General features: G+C 36.7%; 1 protein-coding gene across 4 annotated transcripts in view; it reads right to left on the bottom strand.

Annotated features, from left to right (window-relative positions):
* Nucleotides 1-637: 637 nt before the first annotated feature.
* Nucleotides 638-21016, bottom strand: part of Ric3 (RIC3 acetylcholine receptor chaperone) — a 38655-nt gene continuing 18276 nt past the window's right edge. For 3 of the 4 annotated variants that reach the window (XM_005326835.5, XM_040284809.2, XM_078046534.1), the window contains 2 exons: nucleotides 14214-14362; nucleotides 638-4416 (listed from right to left, as the gene is read on the bottom strand). In XM_005326835.5, coding sequence (XP_005326892.2) covers nucleotides 3980-4416; nucleotides 14214-14362 — 586 coding nt within the window. In that variant the 3' untranslated portion in view covers nucleotides 638-3979. The remainder of the gene's footprint in view (nucleotides 4417-14213; nucleotides 14363-21016) is intronic. The other variant, XM_005326834.4, reaches the window with a different exon arrangement.

Raw genomic sequence — 21016 nt, 5'->3', positions numbered from 1 at the left:
CAAGGTAGCTGTAGAGTGTCTAGTGTGATGACTCAGCAGAATAGGACTTGAGGACAGAGTGATGACTTCTGCTGTTGTTGTCACTAAGCACTCATCCTGTGCTTCATGCTGGGAGGGACACTAAACAATATCTAATCCTAATAGCCCTGAAAGGTGGGTATTATTCCCAATTCATAAATGAGGAAACTGGTGCTCTGAAAAGTTAAATTATCTAAGATAACATTTTTTTCTACTTTCTTTGTCCAAGAAAATGGTGAGAGGTAAGTACATAACCGAGATGATGGTATATGTGTCATTCATGTTTTTCTCAATATTGCCGAATAGCTGACATCCTAAAATTTCCTTTGGAATACAAATTGTCTAAGTAATTTAAGAGTGTGGTAATGAGTGGGTTTTTTCCCCCCACAATGAGAAGTCTGATGTGACTAAGGGCATTTCCTGCCTGAATCATGGCCTACCCACTGTGGCTTCTGTAGAAAATAGCATATATAGGAAATTCTTAAAAAGGAAAGAAGTTTTTGTTTAGGCATCAAATTGAAGAAGCATCTTCACTGATCAGACCTATGTCCAGGGTAGCACTGGTCAAATTTTAGTCCCTTTGACATAATTATTATTAAAGCTTCTTTATCACAAATAATCCCAGTTTGAACCATAAGTTTATTTGATCATTCAAGCCCACAGTGCAGAGAATGAGGGGTTTTTTTGGAGGGTGGGGGTGATACCAGATATTGAACTCTGAGGCACTCAACCTCTGAAACACATCCCCAGCCTTATTTTTTGTATTTTATTTAGAGACAAGGTCTCAGGTCTCACTGAGTTGCTTTGAACTCACAATCCTCCTGTCTCAGCCTCCCAAACTTCTGGGATTACAGGTGTGTGCCACGACACCCAGCAAGAATGTGGTTCTTAAAGCCATTATTTCTAGAGGCCAAATATACTTCTTCAGCATACTTCTCTGGACCCAACTTCTGGAGCAAATAAGATGCTTTCCTTGTGTTGCTGGTGTGACTAGGATAAGGGATCTCCTGGCTGGATTACCTACTGCTTTACCAAGCATGATCCCAGATAACGTATTGTTGATTAGGCCAATTATCTACCCCCTAATTGATGCTTTGTGTACTCTGCCACAATACCTAAAGGTCACTACAAACCTAGTGCCAGGGGAGTGATCAAATTTTAGTCCTTTCATTCTGAGAAATGAAGACACATCAGTCTCATAATTTTGGTAACCCTAAGTTTTTTACACACACACACACACACACACACACACAGAATTGTCATTCCTAAAGGATAAAATAATTCAGAAAATCCAAAAAACATTGTCTAAATCCTAAATAACTAAAAGTTACGCTAAAATTTTTGATACAGAAACAAATATATTCCTGATAGTTGGTTTATCTAAGATCTAGGTAGCAGGAGCCATGATGAGGGTTTAATGCTTTTGGCAGGAACTATTTCCATAAGCTATTTTTCCCATAGGGTATCACAAGACTGATTATGCAACACTTTACACACCAGCCTCATCAAGATACCTGAATATCCAAATACTTTCTACTTCATTGCTTTTGCTAATACTATTTCCTTGCCCACTGGAGAAATTCTTGGCATACCCCAAGGTCCACCTCTGAAAAGTTTCTTGGAAGCGGTTTTGGCAATATTTCTCTTTCCTTAATGTTCCTGTAGTTTTGGGTCCATACCAAATCACAGCATAAAACACTGTATAATAAAACAGCTATTACTCAATGAGTGGTTATCATGCATGAATTAGAAGCAATGCCATTTTAAATGCACTGATGATTTCATTTAATACATAAAACCTTGTGAGACCTGGACTTTTATTATACTTTATAGATGAAAATGCCAAGGCTCAGACTGCCCAAGGAGCTGACCCAAGGTTCTATAGCTAGAGTATATAGGGAAAGATCATGACCCATTTTCCTCTGCCTGCAGAATTCACAATCTTGAGTCGTCTCACAGTTCATAGTTCATTTTATCTGTCAGGCTCCTATGTTAAATTGAAGTGGGGTTTTTTGTCTGTTTTAAAAGTAGGAACTGAATCTTCTGTTCCTAGTACCTAGCACTGAGCAGTTGGCTGTTAAGTTTTAAATGAATTCATTCTAAATGAATGACTGGATGAATAATTGAAAGGAAAACAAAAGTACTTATTTCTAGTAAGGGAATCACATCCTAAGGCAAAAAAGAAATTTAAACCAGAGACCCAGGGCTTTACTTATAAATCAGCCCCTCATGGTGAATGAAGGAAAATCACACAGAAAACAATTTACCAAATGGTGAAGAAGACCCTACATTATTTTTACCTTTAGTATTACATAGCATTCTAGGTTGTCTTCTGTACATTTCAAATAGCATTCTTTATAATGTAAAACAAATTTTCTACACAGAGATAAATGCATTGTGGTCTTCTTTCTAAGGACTCAATCTTCATTGACTTTTATGTACAGTTCAATTAACAAGTAATGCCTTGTAGTAACTGACATACTTTCTGACAGTAGTCTAAGCTTACACGTGTGATTTTAACTATATTCTGGGCATCATATTTGTGCCAGGCACAAAGGAACTCTAAAATCTATATCTACCTTCATACAATTTCCTTCTTTCCATCTTTCTCATTTTTATAATGTGATAAAATGTCCTCAGGAACATGTCCTCTTAAACTCTCAGGTCTTACATATAAACTGAATTCACTCATCCTTTTTGTCAGAATTCATAGGTGCCATCTTGTCTCAAGAGCTGAATGGTAGCTTAAAACACGTTTCCAGCCTGGTCAAAATCTTCCCAGTCCTAATTTACTTCCTACATTCCCCAGCTCTCTCAAAAGACCCAAACATTCAAATAGAGAACACATGGTTTCTTCCCCAAGGCATGGCTATATTGGTTCTCTGTGATGGATAACTGTGCAACTTCCCTGCTATGTTGGCACTTTGTGTACAAGCTCAGTCCTCATTTCTGTCTTGATTCATGCCGTTTTGAGAACACATTTCCCAATGGGCACAATGTTAAGAAACAGCTTTGAGGCAAGGACTATCCAAGAGTGCACAGGTTCTCTTATTACTGGATCCCTGACATTCTGAGCTCTTCTCAGCAGGATCACTACACTTGGGCAGGCCTTCCCAGAGCCCAAACAGCCCCTGTAGGGCAGGGACTAAAGTCTCTAAAGCTTCCTCTGGCTGCTGAAGACCAGAGGTACAAAGATGCCTCTTGGTTTCCCTGGTCTTTTAAGCAGAAAAGGGGATAGAATAGCAGAATAGAAAGGAAGCTAGAAAACCAGGCCATGTCAGAGCAAAACAATACCCAAATAGGCCTGCAGGCTCATTCACAGGTCAGTGGTAAGTCTTCCATTATTCCGGAGAAAAGAGGATGTTTGTTTGAGAAAAGAGAATGTCTGGGCATCAGTGTTTTGAGAAAGACCCTCACTGAATGAAGAAGTTTCAGCTCAGCCAGCAGAGTCTTGCTCTGCTCTAGGACCATGGGCCACACAAAGAAAATGATCACTTCTCCCCAGAGGACCACTATCCTGCTCAAGACCCAAAGAATAAGGCATCCTGAAGTCCGAAATCTTCACTTTTACCACCTTAAGTCCTCATCATCTGTAACTGACTTCATTCACAGGTAAACCTGTTGCTCCTAGCAGGAAGAGTCAGATCTTTTGATAGTCTCATATGTAACTATATGGTAGACCAAACAATTATTCCATGGATCAACTTCCCTGATGGGGGAAAAACAGGAAGAGGAAGAGTGAGTAAAGCTATCCTGTGTTTATACTAATGACTATGTTTTACAAGGTGACAGGTGTGTAAGCACCAGGAAGGATACATGATATCCATGGTAGTGGCCTGATAGCTATGACATCTGAACACAGAAAAGAAAGTACAGGGCATGACGCCAAGGATGAAATCAGAGAGAAGAGAAAGGTCACCTTGGGACTAAAGTAATGGATACTTCACCAAACTGGCTGCTTTCACTCTAAACCCTGGGGATTACGCTTCCTCAACACGCCACTTATAAATGTTTTATCAGCATCAATGCCCAACCCTTCATCTCTAAAGTCTTCAGGAGAGTCCTCTTTGGAGGCTTCCTCTTGCTCACTGTAGCTATCTGCACTGAATCCAGCATTCTCTGCCAAGACAGCAGGATCTTCTTCATGAAAACAGCAGGAGCATGTTTCTGGCTTTGGGTCACACAAGATAACAGAATTATCCTCCTGGGTTCTTGGGTCAGTGGGCAGACCTTCCCAACCCAAGTGGTCTGATTCTTCCTCTTCCATCACTTCCATTCTTTCAGCTATTTCTTCAGCAGAGGGCTCTTTTGGATCAGGGTAATCCACCAGGATTGTTTCTTGTCTACGTTTGATACAGTCTGAAAGGTCATAAATTGGATAAGTTTCTTCTGGGTAACCTAGAGAGAAAAGCAGCACAAAATCTTACAAAGACTGTCTCTTCAAAAAAAGGATTAGGCTCAGAGGGGATTCTCAAGCAATGGCCATCATATCCTAACAAACACATTCAAGAAATCTCTAAGATGATTCTAATAGTTCTAAAGTTTCAACTGAACAAATTCCTAGCGATCTAGCTGACTATCCCAGGGCTCTCTGAAATACAAACCAATTCAGAGGAAAAATCCTTTCTTAGTGTAGGGTGCTTGGGACAGAGTTCAGTCTCACTCCATGTGCTTTTGCAGTATTGATGAAGACTGAACAAATAACATGAGCCTGCAGTTTAAAAATGCATCAAATACCAGATGGAGAGAGCTTAGCTTAAGGCTAATGTTTATAATTTCTATTTGGAATCATTTCCAAATCTTCTGAGGTGGGGGTGGGAGGAGAAGAACACTAAGCTCTTTGAAAAATACACCATGAAATTTTCTACTTATCAAAACAATTGAAATGGCTTGCAAGCATCAGAAACAGAGGGCACTTTAGCAATACATGCCCAAGATCCCAAAGGACAAGCACTGCATTTTCAGAAGACAGAAGTCCATTGTTGGCTTCTTCATCTTCACAAAATGGAAGAAAACAAACTGGTAAGCAAAATGAGTAACACTGATTCTGAATCCTAGCTATGATAATGAGAAAAGAGAAAACATTGCCAAATTAAGGAATGAAATGAAATAAATCTGTGTCAGCCAAGCCAAGCTTGAGCAGCAGATGGGCCGTGCTGGAGCTCATATGCCTGAGCTGGCAACATGGGCCATACTCACTACACAATGTGAAAAGCTGGAGAATTCAAAATCCATTTGCACATTATGATAACTGGCAAATTCAACTCTAACATAAACCACTTTTTGCCCACCAATTGTGAAAAATAACAGTCTTTTTTGGTTCAGTGTAGCATATGCAGAGACATTTTTATAACATTTACTGTTTTTTTTTTCTGATTATAGAAGGCATATAGACTCACTGCAGAAAATCTGAAACAATACAGACATGTTTAAAAAAGAAAACAAATCACCCATAATCCCACCACTGATGATAATTTGTTGTATTTACCTCTGGTCTTTTTACCATATATAAATGTTTATACATTTTTTTTTCTTTATTTAAATAAAGGATCATACTGCATATGAAATGTTGAGTTTTCATTCAACCTTGTTTCATGAACATTTTCCAGCGTCATTTGAAAGATAGGCATTTGAAAGTTTGCTGCAAAATATTTCATCATGTAGCTATACAACTGACATGATTTACCATTCTTCTTATGTTAGACATTCAGATTCTTTTCAACTTTCCCCTATTATAAGTAACATAGCAGTTAAGAGCTCTGAATATAAATTCATGTTCACTTTCCTGATTCTTTAAGACAGACTTCTATAAATATGAAAACTAGACCAAAGAGAACAGACATTTTAAAAGCCCTTTTAATACTCTGCCAAATTACTTTCCAGAAGAGTGGTATAAAAATTCAGTCCTACCAGTGATGTAAAAAACTGTCCATCTTATCACATTCTTGCTAGCACTGACAGTAGTAGAATCTTGCCAAAGCAGTCTTTATTCCCAGGATGAAATTAGTGTGAACAAAATGCTAGTTTAACAATTCCTGTGGTCTAGGTGTTTGCCCCCTCCAAAACTCATGTTGAAATTTAATCCCCAAAGTCATATGTTTTTAAAATTTTATTTATTTATTCTAATTTGTTTTATATAACAGCAGAATGCATTTCAATTTATAGTACACGTATAGAGCGCAATTTTTCATATCTCTGGTTATACACAAAGTAGAGTCACACCATTTGTGTCTTCATACAGGTACTTAGGGTAACGATGTCCATTTCATTCCACTGTCTTTCCTACCCCCTTGTCCCATCTCCTCCATCCCCTGCCCCGGCCCTATCTAAAGTTCCTCCATTGTTCCCATGCTCCCCACCCCTGCCCCCACTATGGATCAGCATCCACATATCAGAGAAAACATTTGGCCTTTGGGTTTTGGGGGGATTGGCTTACTTCACTTAGCATGATATTCCAACTCCATCCACTTACCTGCAAATTCCACAATTTTTATTCTCCCCAGTCATATGTTAATTGTATTTAGAGACAAGCCATTTGGGAAATAATTAGAATTAAATGAGGTCATGAGGTAGGGTCTCCAGACTGGCATTAATGGCTTTATAAGAAGAGTAGGCAAACTTACTCAGTCTTTACCTTTGACAACATGTCAGATCCAGTAAAAAAAGACTTCACCAGATGACAAGCAGATGCTGACACCATCATCTTGTACTTCCAAACCATGAGCTAAACAAATCTCTTTATCAATTATCCAGCCTGTAGTATTAGGTTATAGCAATAGAAAATGGACTAAAACAGCTACACAAGGCCTTCACCACCTACTTGGTCAACAGCAGGGCTAGGGAAGCCTGCTTGCTAGTTAGGTCTCAGCTACTAAATGCTTCGGAGAAGTCTATTTGCTGTATGTCCTTTCCTTCAGCCTATACCTAGAACAAAGCTTACTTTTGAATTTTGACTATGGTTTAAGAAGACTTGGGCTCTAAGTGCAGTCCAACTACCCAGTTCTAGGCCAGGCCCCATAAGACCCACCCATAAGCTAGCCACTATATCTCCATAGTCCAACACACCCAGGATCCAGGCCCATCCCAACAGACCCTAGTGCTGGACCAGTCCCTTTAACACCAGACCCCAGGATCACCTCTGTGGACTCAGGTTCTAGGTCAGCCTTGCAACACTAGGATCCAGGTCAGCCCTCATGGCCCCAGTTTTCAGGCCTATCCCCTGCATATATTCAGGCTCCAAAACTGCGCAGCACCAATCCAAGCTGCAGACTCAGGCTCTAGGCTTATTCCTGAGGGACCAAGCACCAGGCCCACCATAGAACCTGGCTGCCTTCTGCAGTCTCAGTCTTAAGAACAACTCCAGCCCCAGGTCAGCCACTTGGACTTAAGCTTCAGGCCAGACCACCACAGATAAAGATTCTAGGCCTACCCTTGTAAACCCAGGTTCCAGGCCCATCCCCTAGAACTCAGTCAATAGGGTGATGCCAGTGGATCCAGGCTCTAGGCCCAACTACAAAGACTCGGCACCAGATCAGTCAGCCTGAAGACTCCATCAACAAGCCCACCATGGACCATGACAAATGGCCTGTCCAGAAAAAGTCAGTACACAAAGACTAGAATAAATCTGCTATTCAAGTAAGCAGACCAACATACAATGTGTTGAATATATTTAAGAAACAAAAGACCCAATTACATGCTGCCTACAAAACACTTCACCTTTAAAAAACACACACAGGTTCAAAGAAAAGGATGTAAAAAAGACAAACAGCAGATGCTAATATTTAGATAAAACAGATGTTAAGTAATAACAAGACAAAGAAGGTCATTATATAATAATAGTCAATTCGACAAAGAGATATAGTAAATTGCTAGATATATATAAATATTGCTATATTTATACATATATATATAAATTGCTAGATATATACAAACTACCAGGACTGAATTAGAAAGAAATAGAAAATCTAAACAGACAAATAATGAATAAGGAGATTGAATCAGTTAATTAAATAATTTCTTAACAACAATCTGGATATATCCACATGCAGAAAAGTGAAATCAGACCTTCATCTCACATCATATGCAAAAATTAACTCAAAATGGATCAAAGTCTTAAATGTAAGACCTGAAAATATAAAACTACTAGGACTAAACAGGGAAAAAGTTACATGATACTGGTCTGGGCAATATTTTTGGATATGACCCCAAAAGCCTAGGCAATTATATGAAATTAAAAAGCTTCTGCAGGGGCTGGGATTGTAGCTCAGTAGGAGAGTGCTTGCCTAGGAAGTGTGAGGCCCTGGGTTTGATCCTCAGCACCACATAAAGATAAATAAATGATATAAAGATATGGTGTCCATCAACAACTAAAAAAAAATATTAAAAAAAAGTTTCTGAAGAATGAAGTAAACAACAGAGTGAAAAGATAGCCTAAAAACAGAAGAAAATATATGCAAACCACATATCTGATAAGGAATTAATTTCCGAAATTCATAAGGAACTCAAACAACTCAAAAGCCTGAAAACAAATCACCCAACTATAAAAATGGGCAAAAAAATTGAACAGATAATTCTCACAAGACATGCAAATGTCCAACAGATATTAAAAAACACCCAACATTACTAAGCATTGGGAAAATACAACAGCTATTAAAATATGACTCAGATGTTTAAGAAGAAAATATGAATAGATAAGGAGTGAAATGAAAGATATGAAGTGGAAGTTCCCAAATGGAACTTCTAGAGATAACAATACAATGTTAGGATCAAAAATACATTGAATAGGATTAACAGCATGTTAGAGTACTATAGAAGGAAAGAGCAATAAGCTGGAAGATGCAACAAGAGACACTATTCAAATTAAGCATGGTGAGTAAAAATGACAGAAACAAATGAACAAACCATATGTGACATGTGGGGAAATAGCAAACATGTGTACCATTAGAAAGCTAGAAGAAGATGACAGAAACAGACTACTAATGAAATAATGGTTAAAAAAAAAAAAAACTGATCATGGATCTAACCTTCCACCTTAAGAAACCAGAAAAAGAATAGCAAATTAAACTCCAAGAGGCAGAAGAAAGGAAAGAGAAGTCAATGGAATAGGAAACAGAAATAAAATCAAAATACAGTTCTTTAAAAAGATCAACAAAGTTGATAAACCTCTGGGCCAGTCTGATTAGGAAAAGAAATAAGAGAAATATAAGAAACAGAACAGGGCACATCCCTACAGATATTACATACATTAAATGGATTACAAGGGACTATTACAAAAAAACTTTACCCTAACAGATTTGATAACCTGGATGAAATATGTAAATTCCTCGAAAGATACAAACTATCAAAGTCCATTCAAGGAAACCTAGATAACCTTAATAGCACTATTTCTATTATAGATATTCAAATCATAGTGAGTTTTCGATAAAGAAAACTCCTGGCCCAGATAGCATCATTGGAGAATTCCACCTAATGTTTATGAAAGAAATAATGTTACCTCTACACAAACTCTTCCAGAAAACAGAATATATCCCAATACATTTTGAAAGGCCACCATTATCTTGAAATAAAGACCACTGACATTACAGGAAAAGAAAATCACTGATAAATAGCCCTCATAAACCAGACATTAAAAAAAATCTTTGCCTATTAAATAGCCATTTATATCATCACATCAAAATAGGGCTTATCACAGGAATACAAAACTTTTAACATTTAAAAATCAATGCAGGGGCTGGGAACTTCAATCCCCAGAACCACAGCCATTTTTTTAAAAATGTAATTCACCACATTAACTGACAAAACTATAATCATCTCAGTTGATTTTTTAAAAATTCAATACCAGTTTATGTTTAATAGCTTTCAGAAAAATAAGATCAGAAAGTAGCTTCCTCGACCTGAAAAGGAGTACCTAAGGAGCATATGAGTGCTTTTCTCCTGATACCAGAAAGCAAGGAAATTTGCTTTTACCATTTCTGTTCAGCATTATTGTGGAGACTTAGCTATGCAGAAAGGCAAGAAAATAAATAAACAAAAGGGATATAGGCTAGAAAGGAAGTGAAATTCATAGCCAATTTGATCATCTACACAGAAAATCCTAAGGAACTAGTCTTAAGTGGCTGTGTATATTTTTTAAAGCTATCAGAACTAAGTGCATTTAGCAAGGTCACAGGATAAAAGGTCAGAATACAAAAATCAATCGTATTTCTACTGCTCTAGTAGCAATTAAAATTTTAAAAATATCATTTATGATATTACTACTTAAAGACAAATTATAAAGCATGTGCAAGACCTATACATTGGAAAAAAAGACCTATATACTGAAAACTTCAAACATTGCTAAGGGAAATTTTTAAATATTTAAATAAGTAGAGAGATATAACAAGTTCATGGAATGAAGATTCGATATAGTTACAATATCAATTCTTACAAATTGATCAAAAGATTTAATGCAATATCAATCAAAATACCATCAAACTTTGTCATCAAACAACTACCTTTGACTATAAATTCATATGAAAATGTGAAAAATCTTAGAATAGCCAAAATAATTTTGGAAGATAATTAAAGAACCTGTAACTACCTGATTTCAAGAGTTAGTATAAAGACACAGTAATAGAGGCATTGTGATACGACAGAGATCAGTGGAACAGAATAAAGTCCAAAATAGACATATATACACATGGTCAACTGATTTTCAATCAATGTGCCAAAGTAACTAAATGTATCAAAAGAAACTGGAGTAACTGCTACTGATAAGTAAAATATAAAACTAGGTCCTGATACTTCATACCATATATAAAAATTAACTCAAAAGAGATCACAAGCCTAAGTATAAAAGCTAAAACCATACAATTTCTAGAAGAAAAAAATAGAAGCTAGAAAAATCTTGGATTGGGCAAAGATTTCTTAAACAGAATACACCAAAAATATAAATTATTAAAAAAAATAACTAGACTTCATCAGAATTAAAAACTTCTCTTTTTTTAGATTTTTCTTTGTTTTCATTTTAGCATGGACCTTATGTGCTGGACTGAATTGAGCAGTTCTGAAGAATAACTTACAGGGAAAAACAAAGAGAGAAAAAAATCTATATACATTAAAAACAAATACATTAATGAAAAGTATTTCCTTGGACCCAACTGTCCAGCTTCTTCATATCAGCAAAACCAGGTATCAACCTGTATACCTATTTTCTATTTCAAGTATTAAAACCAGTCATTTCTTTCTTTTTGCCAAAAACCTGAAAGTTTTTGTTTCGTTTTGCTTTTATGACAAATGCTAAACACTTCTAATACCTTATTTCATATATATTTGTAGATACACGATACCTTTATTTATTTTTATGTGGTGCTAAGGATCAAACCCAGTGCCTCACCCTTGTGAGGCAAGCACTCCACCACTGAGCTACAGCCCCAGCCTTTGATATCTTATTTAAGTATTTTAAATTTCTATAAATTAATGTCTTTAAATGTCATTATTCCAAATATAATTGATCTTTGAAAATTCTGTTTACTGTCCCCAGAAACTATTTTTTAAAATTTGTTCTTTTAAGACATATATGACAGAAGAGTGTATTTTGAGATACTATAAATATATGGAGGATGTGGGTACCACATTCTAATGGTTGTACATAATGTGAAGTTTCAGTGGCCATATATTCATATATGAACATAGGAAAATTATGTCAGTCTACTGTCTTTCCTATTCCTATCCCTTCTCCCTTCCCTTCATTCCTCTTTATCTAATCCACTGAACTTTTATTCTTTCCTCCTACCTGATATTGTGTTAGCATCCACATATCAGTGAGAACATTTGGCCTTTAGTGTGTGTATGTATGTGTGTGTGTATATATTTTTTAGTTGTCAATGAATCTTTATTTATTTATGTATATGTGGTACTGAGGATTGAACCCAGAGCCTCACACATGCCAGGCAAGCACTCTATCACTGAACCACTACTCTAGCCTCTTGGCCTTTGGTTTTTTGGGGCTGCCTTATTTTACTTAGCATGATAGTCTCTAGTTTTATTTACCTGCAAATGCAATAATTTCATTCTTCTTTATGGCTGAGTAATATTCCGTGTGTATATATAATACGTTTTCTTTATCCAATCATCTGTTGAAGGGCACTAGGGTGGTTCCAATGCTTAGCTATTGTGAACTAAGCTGCTATAAATATTGATGTGGCTGCATCATGTAGTATGCTGATTTTAAGACTTTTGAGTATATTCAGAGGATTAGAAAATTGGGTCAAATGGTGGTTCCATTCCAAGTTTTCTGAGGAATCTCCACACTGCTTTCCAGAGGGGCTGCACCAATTTGCAGTCCTACCAGCAATGTAAGAGTATGCCTTTCCCCCCACATCCTCACCAACATTTATTATTACTTGTATTCTTGAAAATTGCCATTCTGACTGAGATGGAATATCAGTGTAGTTTTAATTTGCATTTCTCTAATTGCTATGCTATACAGGTCGCAGCATTATACCAAGATTGTGGTATGATTACACAACTATATACACTTGTCAAAACTCATCCAAACTGTATATTTAAAATTAAATTATTATATTATATCTCAATAATAGAATTGAATTTTTTCATACATTTGTTGACCATTTGTATTTCTTCTTCTGTGAAGTGCCTATTCAATTCCTTTGTCTAATTTACTGGTTGGATTATTTTTTGGGGGTGTTAAGAAAGACTTCTCCTCTTTTAAAAATGTTAAGAAAATAAAAAAGCAAGCCATGGATTTTGCAAATATTTTGCAAATATTTGCAAAATATTTAACTGATAAAGGATTGTATTCAGGGACATACACAGAATTTTTGCAACTCAGTAAGAACATAATGTCAATAAGAACATAATTTAAAAAATGGCCAACAATTGGAATGAACACCTCATCAAAGACATACAAATGGCAAATAAGCACATGAAAAAAATATTCATCATCATTAGTCAATGGAGAGATGCAAATTAAATTCACAATTGAGATACCACTATATACTCACTAGAGTGGCTAAAATTAAAAAGACTGATAATACCACAAGTTAGCAAAGATGTGGAGTAAATGAATTTTCACACATTGCTGATGAAAAGGGAAAATGTTAGAGCCACTTTGGAAAGCAAGTTGACAGCTCTAATGAAGTTAAACATACACTTACCACAAACCTTAGAAATGTCACTCCTAAGTATATATTTCAAAGAAATACCAATTTATGGCCAAACAAAGCCTTGCATATAAAAATTTTGTAGCAACTTACTTATAATAGTTGAAAGCTAAAAACAACCCAAGTGTTCCTCAATTGGAGAAGGGATGAACAAATTATGGTATGTTCACATAACAGAATACTATTAAGCAATAAAAATAAAGAATTACAGATACATTCAACAACACATATTAATCTAAAAATCATTGGTTAAATCAGAGAAGCCATAAGCCAAAAAGCATAAACAGTAAGATCTATTTATATTATACAAGCAAAACAACAGGAACAGAAAGTAGTTCAGTTTTTGCCAGAGGTAGAAGGGAACTTTCTAGGGTGATAGAAATGTCCTATACTGGGGAGAGCAGATGAGCCTGGTTATTGGATAATCCTGTGGTATAGGCAAAAGCCAAGCCTGGGAAACATTCCTTGCCAAAAGGCAAGGATGCAAACAGCCTTGATACCTGGCTTTAATGCTAGTGATAGTTATCAGACATTCCAGTACAATGGGTTTTCTGGGTGCCACAAAAATGTTTCTAGCTCTCTAACTTTTTAGTACACAAAGAAGCCTCCTGATAACTCACAAGCCTTGAACAATTTACAATACCACTATAGTTAAATTCCCTGATTATTAGACCCTATAAGATAAACTTGCAGAGCTAGTTCTGGGTTACTATTCTTCCATCAGAGGGCACCATCCCACCTGGCCCCAGCTTTGCTTAAAAATATCTCTCTTTTTCTTTGTCTCCATGTTTTTCTTAATCTCCTGTCACCCCTACTAGAGATCCTTTGTTTATGCTGTACAGGTCACAGCACTATACCAAAACTTTGTGGTATGATTATACAACTATATACACTTGTCAAAACTCATCCAACTGTATATTTTAAATTAAATTATTAAATTATACCTCAATAATAGAATTGAATTTTTTAAAAAATTGTAAGCTCTCTTTTCTGGGTTGACAACTAATGAAGAAATGAAAAGAGACTCCTTACCTTCCCAGTCCTCCATGTAAGGGGCTTCCTCAGCTTCTTTCTCTGGAGTGGGTCTGTCAATAAACTTTCCTTCTTTCATGACCCTGGTAATTTCTCGGAGCTGATGCAGCAATCGTTTCTCTTGGTCAGAAGTCACAGACTGTACTCTGCTTAGAAAGTATCAGACAATCCAGCCATTTAGCAGTAAATACTCTGAGGTAATGGGCAGAAACATCACTATGATCTGTCTGGATCCTAGAACTGCATGACTAATGTTAGCTCAACATTTTTATCTTAAAAATGGGAAATCTAAGGCCAAGAATAGATCAGGGAAGAAAAGGGATTACCCAAGTCCCACAATGAGTTAATGTCAATACTGGGGATAAAACCCCAAATGTCTTAGCCTTTAGTCCAGTGATCTTTCAGTATAACTCACTGCCTGGATTCCCTAATCCTAGTAAATGGCAGCATTATAACCAAGACTAATGTGATTTCTAATAGTATTCTCTGTGTGTGTTGCTCAGGATCAAACTCAGAACCTTATATAAGCTAAGCAAGTGCTCTACCATTAAGCCACACTCCAGCCCTTCTGTGCAATTCCTGAAACACAATGCTCAGGCTCCACAGTTCAAAAAACCTGGTTTGAGTCTCAACTTGGCTGTGTGGCTCTAAACAAATATTTGCAAAAATAATATGAAGCTCAAGAATAACAGTATGATCAGTTCTTTAAGAAAGCACTATATCACATGTAAAGACAGTTGAGACCAATTTTATCTAGTGGCAGGATTTCAGATTTCAATTTTTTATTTTCTCCTTTAAATCTGAACATTCCAAATTAACATAATATTCTGTGCAATTAACATAATAATGTCTGTGTGAGCCTCATGAAGGTGCCCTCTATTCTTCTCACTAGTTTGTTCTGGGCCTACATTCATGTTTTATGATCAGCTTAACAAATTTTAGCCTTAATGACTAAAAGAGAAAAGGAAAATCTAAAAATCTAAAGGATATGAAAAATGACAACCCCCAGGTTGACAACAGGGAAATGACAACAAACCCCCCAAAACTGTCTGACCCAGAGGAAGATGGAGGAGGAAGGCAATCATTAATCCTCTCCCAGTAAATCCTTTCCCAATAACAATGGGCCCCAGGGAAAGAAAGAAAACTTTCATCCCTTCCTGGGCTTCCCCAGCATCTCCACCAAAAGCAAACATTCATCCTTTCCCAGCCACAATGGGTCCTGAAGGAGGAGGCGAATACTGAAATGCTGGGCCCTGAACTTTTACCCTTTCCCATTGCTGATGAGTCCTGGAAGAAGAAAAGCAAATAGTAATGCTCTGGGTAACAATGGGTCCTAGAGGAAGAACATAAGCAGTGAACACTGAGTTCTAAGCTTTTCCCAGTGACAATGAGTTTTGTACTTTCTACAACTTTTTTCCTGACTGCCCACACTTTGCCTCCGTCACCAATCATTAATTCACCCTCATTGTAAACTATAAAACCGAGACTCCTTCATTAGTTTACAGCTTATTAATTAAGATAGTAAATGAGGAAAATGAAGGTGTGACATTTCTACCAGTCTCAGTGGGAAGAAAACAAAAACACCATGATGAGCTCCAGTCCTTCCACACAAAATGGCTTCAAAATCTTGAACTGAAGAATCTATCCATTCTACTTTCAGCTAGAATCTTATAGGATCTTTTATAATTCTATTCATTAGTACAGGAGTCCTAACTCACCAGGACTGAACCGGGGCCTCACAAAGCCCCTAACTCTTACTGCTGAAATAACCCACTCCGTAGAAGTAGTCAAAGGTAGACCAGAAGAGCCTACCTCAGAGTTCTGGCCTGCAGGCTTCACAGGCTACTTCTCTAGACTATATGCAGGAGCATTCTGATGTTTACTGAATGAAATAATCTTGAATCTCTGCTTCCTAACTCATGGAAAGTTAGAAATCCTTAAACAAAAAAGAATGGCTAGGCTCAGAGAAACAGGAACAGACAAAAATTCCAAATAAAGCCATCCTCTTTTAACTTGGAACAAGCATACTCACATTAAATGTATTAGTCAGTTAACTATGGTCCACATTAGAATGTCTTCTGAATTTCCTACAATGAATGTTTTCATGGATTCCTTATTTCTCAACTTGAATTGATTGTCTTGGAGGGCAGTGATAATATGTTCACAACAAAACAGGCACAGTGCCATGATCATTTTAAGTGCTTAATAAGTATCTATTAATAGTTGGACTGGTTCCCAAAATCCGTACTGTTTTCTTCCACCTCCCTGAAATCTGGCTTCCATCTCATTATTTTCACAAAAACTTTAAAAATCATCAGTCACCACTTCTAAGCCCCAGGGTTTCTTTCTCCCAGTTCATTCTTTTTGGCTTTTCTATACTGTAAACCATCCTTCTCATGAAACTCCTCACCTTCCTTGGCCATTGAAATATCTGCATTCTTCTCACTTCTTTTAACTATTGCCTTTAACTTTAATCCTGGCTCACCTGTAATCCTTCTTTCACCTAAAAATGGTTTTCTCTGAGGCTCAATCTGAGAACTCTCACTTATCCATTATAATCCTTGGCCTCAAGAAGCTGAACCAATATCAAGGAATAAATCTTTACCTCTACGCAGAAGATAACCTAATTCAGGCTGGGAATGTAGCTTGGTGATAAAATGCTTGCCTAAAATGTGTGAAGCCCTGGGTTCAATCCCCAGCAACACACACACACACACACACACACACACACACACACACACACACACAAAAGTCCTAATCTTACTTTTTATATACAAAGATCCATCTTGGAACTATCTCCTGGGCATTTCCACTTGGTGGCCTTGTCACTATATTACACCTTAAATTAATCTTAATTTCACTATTCAAAACCAGGACCCAGCTGGCCCAGGATCACAAGCAACAGAATGAACAGCAGCCTGGAAAGATTGAGTATGGCAGATTTTGAGATGCTAGTAAAATGAAAAGTAACAGGTGGGAGATAATATCACAGACTTTTAGCCAAAATAGTCATTAAGTTCTGAACTCAAGAGTTAAATAGAGAGAAAATAAAATAGACTCTAAAAACACCATTCATAGAATAATGTAGAATAAAAATCAAACAGAAAGAGACTGCAGTCTACTACAGTAGAGTATGAGAGGCCTCAAGGATTTGGTGATCTCCTCTTTCCCCATAGTCTCTATCTCTTACCCCCAGCAAATGACTTCCAAACCTAAGTCCTTTGTTCTGACCTCACAACCCAAATTTACTACTGCTATTATATATAATATCTGGATATTCTGATGGTATCTCAACCACATTCAAAGTTGAACTCATGCTCCCTATCTCGAAGTCTTATCTTCTTTCTCCTATGGTTTATCTTGGTTAATGCCAGAATCTCCTTCCAGTAAAAGCTGAAAATCTTTAATTCATTTTCTTGTCTTTCTCCTCCTTTTCTTCTCTTACCTAGTTAGTAGGTTTCCTTTGCAGACCAACTTTTCTTCCACTCATGGTGCAAAGGTTAAGTAAAACCATTCATCCCCTTACCTCTCCTTTGAGGGTGGCCAAGTGGCTATTCATCAGATTCCATCCTCTCTTGGCTGCAGTGATTTTGATTGATTGATAGATCCAGGATCAAGCTGGACCAACTGTACTTTCTCCCAAAACTGGATCTTGAACACAGTGAAGCCTGAATTGAATACTTTTGGTGTTAATATATCTTGGTAGCTAGTCTCTGACTGGTCTATTCATTACTTTTGAAGACTGTTTCTTTATTCCTGCCCAAGAGGTGCTCTGGTTACCACCCTTCCTAAAACCTGGATATTTAGCTGTTCCTTTTTTTCCCCCTTCCGTTTTAATACATTTTAGCTGTTCTTTTGATATTGTAAACTATTTCATATTCTTCCAATATAATCTGCCCTCTCTCCTACAAATTTTTGCTAGCCAGAGTTGGTTGCTTACAACAAGAAATCCTGATAAAACCTGTGATTTTGTTCTTCCATGAAATCCCCTTCATTTTCTACTCTGGTCTATTTATTACCTTTTGCTAGAAATGTTTAAATAACCTTCTAACATGTAACCATTCTACATTTCATTGTAAGATCAATTTTTCTAAATATAGAATTTCATGACATTTCTCTTCCAAAGTCTTCAGAGGTACCCCTCTATAAAGAATTAATTCTAAATTTCTCAGCATACTATTCAGGACCTTAGTATATGGCTTCAGTTTACTTTTCACATTCTCTCAATACCTACTTACCTCTTTACCCATTTACCCCATCCCTAGTATATTCTACCCCCATTCCTTAGAACTATTTGCTATTCCAAAAACTTGCTTTGATTCTTCTACCTTTTCTTCTTGTGCTGCCTTCTCCCTCTGAAACATTATTTTCCTATACTCTGCCTACAGCAATCCTTCCATATTGTAAGGCTTATTCAAATTCCTCTTTTCAAATTCTCTTCTATAAAACCTTTGGTGGAAAGCAGAATAAGACCCATCTCAACTCTCCAAAGATATCCAGGTCCTAAACTCTGTAATCTATGAATATGATACCTTACATGTAAGAGAAATTAAAGTTGTAGATGAAATTAAATTTGCTAATCAGCTGATTTTATAATAGGGAGATTAACCTGGATTATCTGAGAAGGCACAATGTAATCACAGGAGTCCTTAAAAGGGGAAGAAGGAGGTAGAAGAGGTCACAATGATATAATGTGAAAAGATTTGAACCTACTGTTGATATCTTTGAAGATGGAGGAATGGGGCTGGGAGCCAAGGGGTATGGGCAGCTTCCAGAAGCCAAAAAGAGTAAGCAAATTCTGTTCCAAGCCCTTGAAAAGGGAATGCAATCCTACCAACACCTTGACTTTCATTCAGTATAAAAGACTTCTAACCTACAGAACAATTAAGATTATAAATATGTGTTGTTTTAAGCCATTAGGTTTGTGGTAATTTGTTACAGAAGCTAATTCAGGCTCCCACAGTACCTCTTTTCCATACAGGTCTTTATAGAGAAAATAATACTTGCCACTGTTAACCATACAGGACTGCACAAAGCAAATGAAAAGAGGTTCCAAAGAAGATATTTTTACTTCCAAAGCCTCCTGCTTTAAAGTACTTTCTCTAGATCTACCTTATTCATTTTTTTTAAAGATATGTGAACATTGTCAGTTTACAAGGAATATAAACTTGGACAATGAAAATTTTCTGCCCTTAAGAAGTTTACTGAGCATTAGAGAAGTCAGAAGTTAAAAGAAAATCAGAAAGTAACATGATGCATATAATACCCAGCAAGACCAGGTGGTGTGGAACCACATGGGAGGAATAACTAGCCAAGTTTTATGGATTCAGGGAAGGACTCTCAGAGAAAATAATGTCTATGTTGAGATCTATTAGACAAGCAAGAGTCATAATAAGTGTGCAGTGGTGATGGGGTGATGGCAAAGGAAAAAGTACATGCAAAGTCTTCGAATCAAAGGTGCACAGGTGTTTTAGAGAATCAAGTGGTCAGGCTGGCTGGAACATAGAGAAAGTGACAGAGAAAGATAAAGCAATAGAGGTATGCAGGACTATGTAGGTCGTGATAAAGATTCTGCACTGTTCAAGATCAAAAGGCATTTCTGAAGGTTTAAAAAATTTATATAATACACCTTTTTGGAAAGCAGAAAGTGACCTGAATGGAGACAAAACTAGAGAAAAAGAAATCACATGAGATAGTTCTGACTTATGTCAAAACCAAAGCCATCCATTCTTTCTTCCATTTCAACTATACTTTTTTAGAGCTTATTATGGGTCTGTGCTAAGCTGTAGAAACTAAGAATGATAATCCTTACCCTCAAAAAATTTACAGTCTTTTGCACACTGAATGTATTACCAATTAGGAGGAAATGGCAAGACCTGGTGATTAATAAGATAAGGGAAGTAAAGGAAAAGGTGGATCAAGCATGATGCTTAATTTCCACTTTGGGCAACAAAGTAGATGGTAGACCCATCTGCTGAAATGGGAATATTAAAGGCAGAGTAGGTTTAGATTGGGGTGGAAAATAAATTCCACATTAGGACATTTATCTATTCAAGAAATTTTTATTATTTGATGAGGCTAACAACAGGTACCTACAAGATATGTCTGTCCAGTAGAGTTATGAATAAAGAGTTCATCAAGGAAAGAAAAGAAATCCCAATGGGAAATGGCTATGCTTTATTCTTCTATCATGAAAATAATGTACAAAAGCTTATGTCAAAAAAAGTGGATATCTATTCTTATTTGACAAGTACATACTTAGTACCTACTATCTGAACACACTGAACAAAACAGAATAAGTTTATCCTCAGAGTTTATGTTCTAGCAATCCATGCCAGAAATCTACCAGCATTCTCAACACATATTCAACATGTCTACAACAGCTCTTCGTTATCAGAGGTTGCTCCCTCATAGTTTTCCTTGTGACATGCCATGTTTCTAGCACGTAAATAGTTACAATTGGGCATATGACTCTTGGAAGGAAACTTTGCTGATCCTAAGGACAGAAATGAGGGCTTCTGGTTCCTGGATCCTTCCCTTATTCTGTATTCCTGAGCTAAATGTTATTCTTAATATGAGCCTAATAATAGCATAATACTGACTTCCAGGAGGTTTCATTAAAATTTGTGTACAGACTTACACCACTCACAGGTGAAAGCTGTCTGAAAAGTTTTATTAGACAATATTAAAAACCTTTCCCATATTCCTATTCTTACATAAAATATATAAGATAAAGTTTTAGACATATTTCTCTAATTTAAGCCAGCATCTCAGAGCTATAAATGAACCACATAAAAGGACTT

The sequence above is a fragment of the Ictidomys tridecemlineatus genome, chromosome 4 (assembly GCF_052094955.1).
Source record: "Ictidomys tridecemlineatus isolate mIctTri1 chromosome 4, mIctTri1.hap1, whole genome shotgun sequence".
In the NCBI taxonomy this organism is placed as follows: Eukaryota; Metazoa; Chordata; class Mammalia; order Rodentia; family Sciuridae; genus Ictidomys; species Ictidomys tridecemlineatus.
The sequence above is the reverse complement of the archived record's forward strand: the minus strand, read 5'-3'. Positions and strand labels throughout refer to the sequence as shown.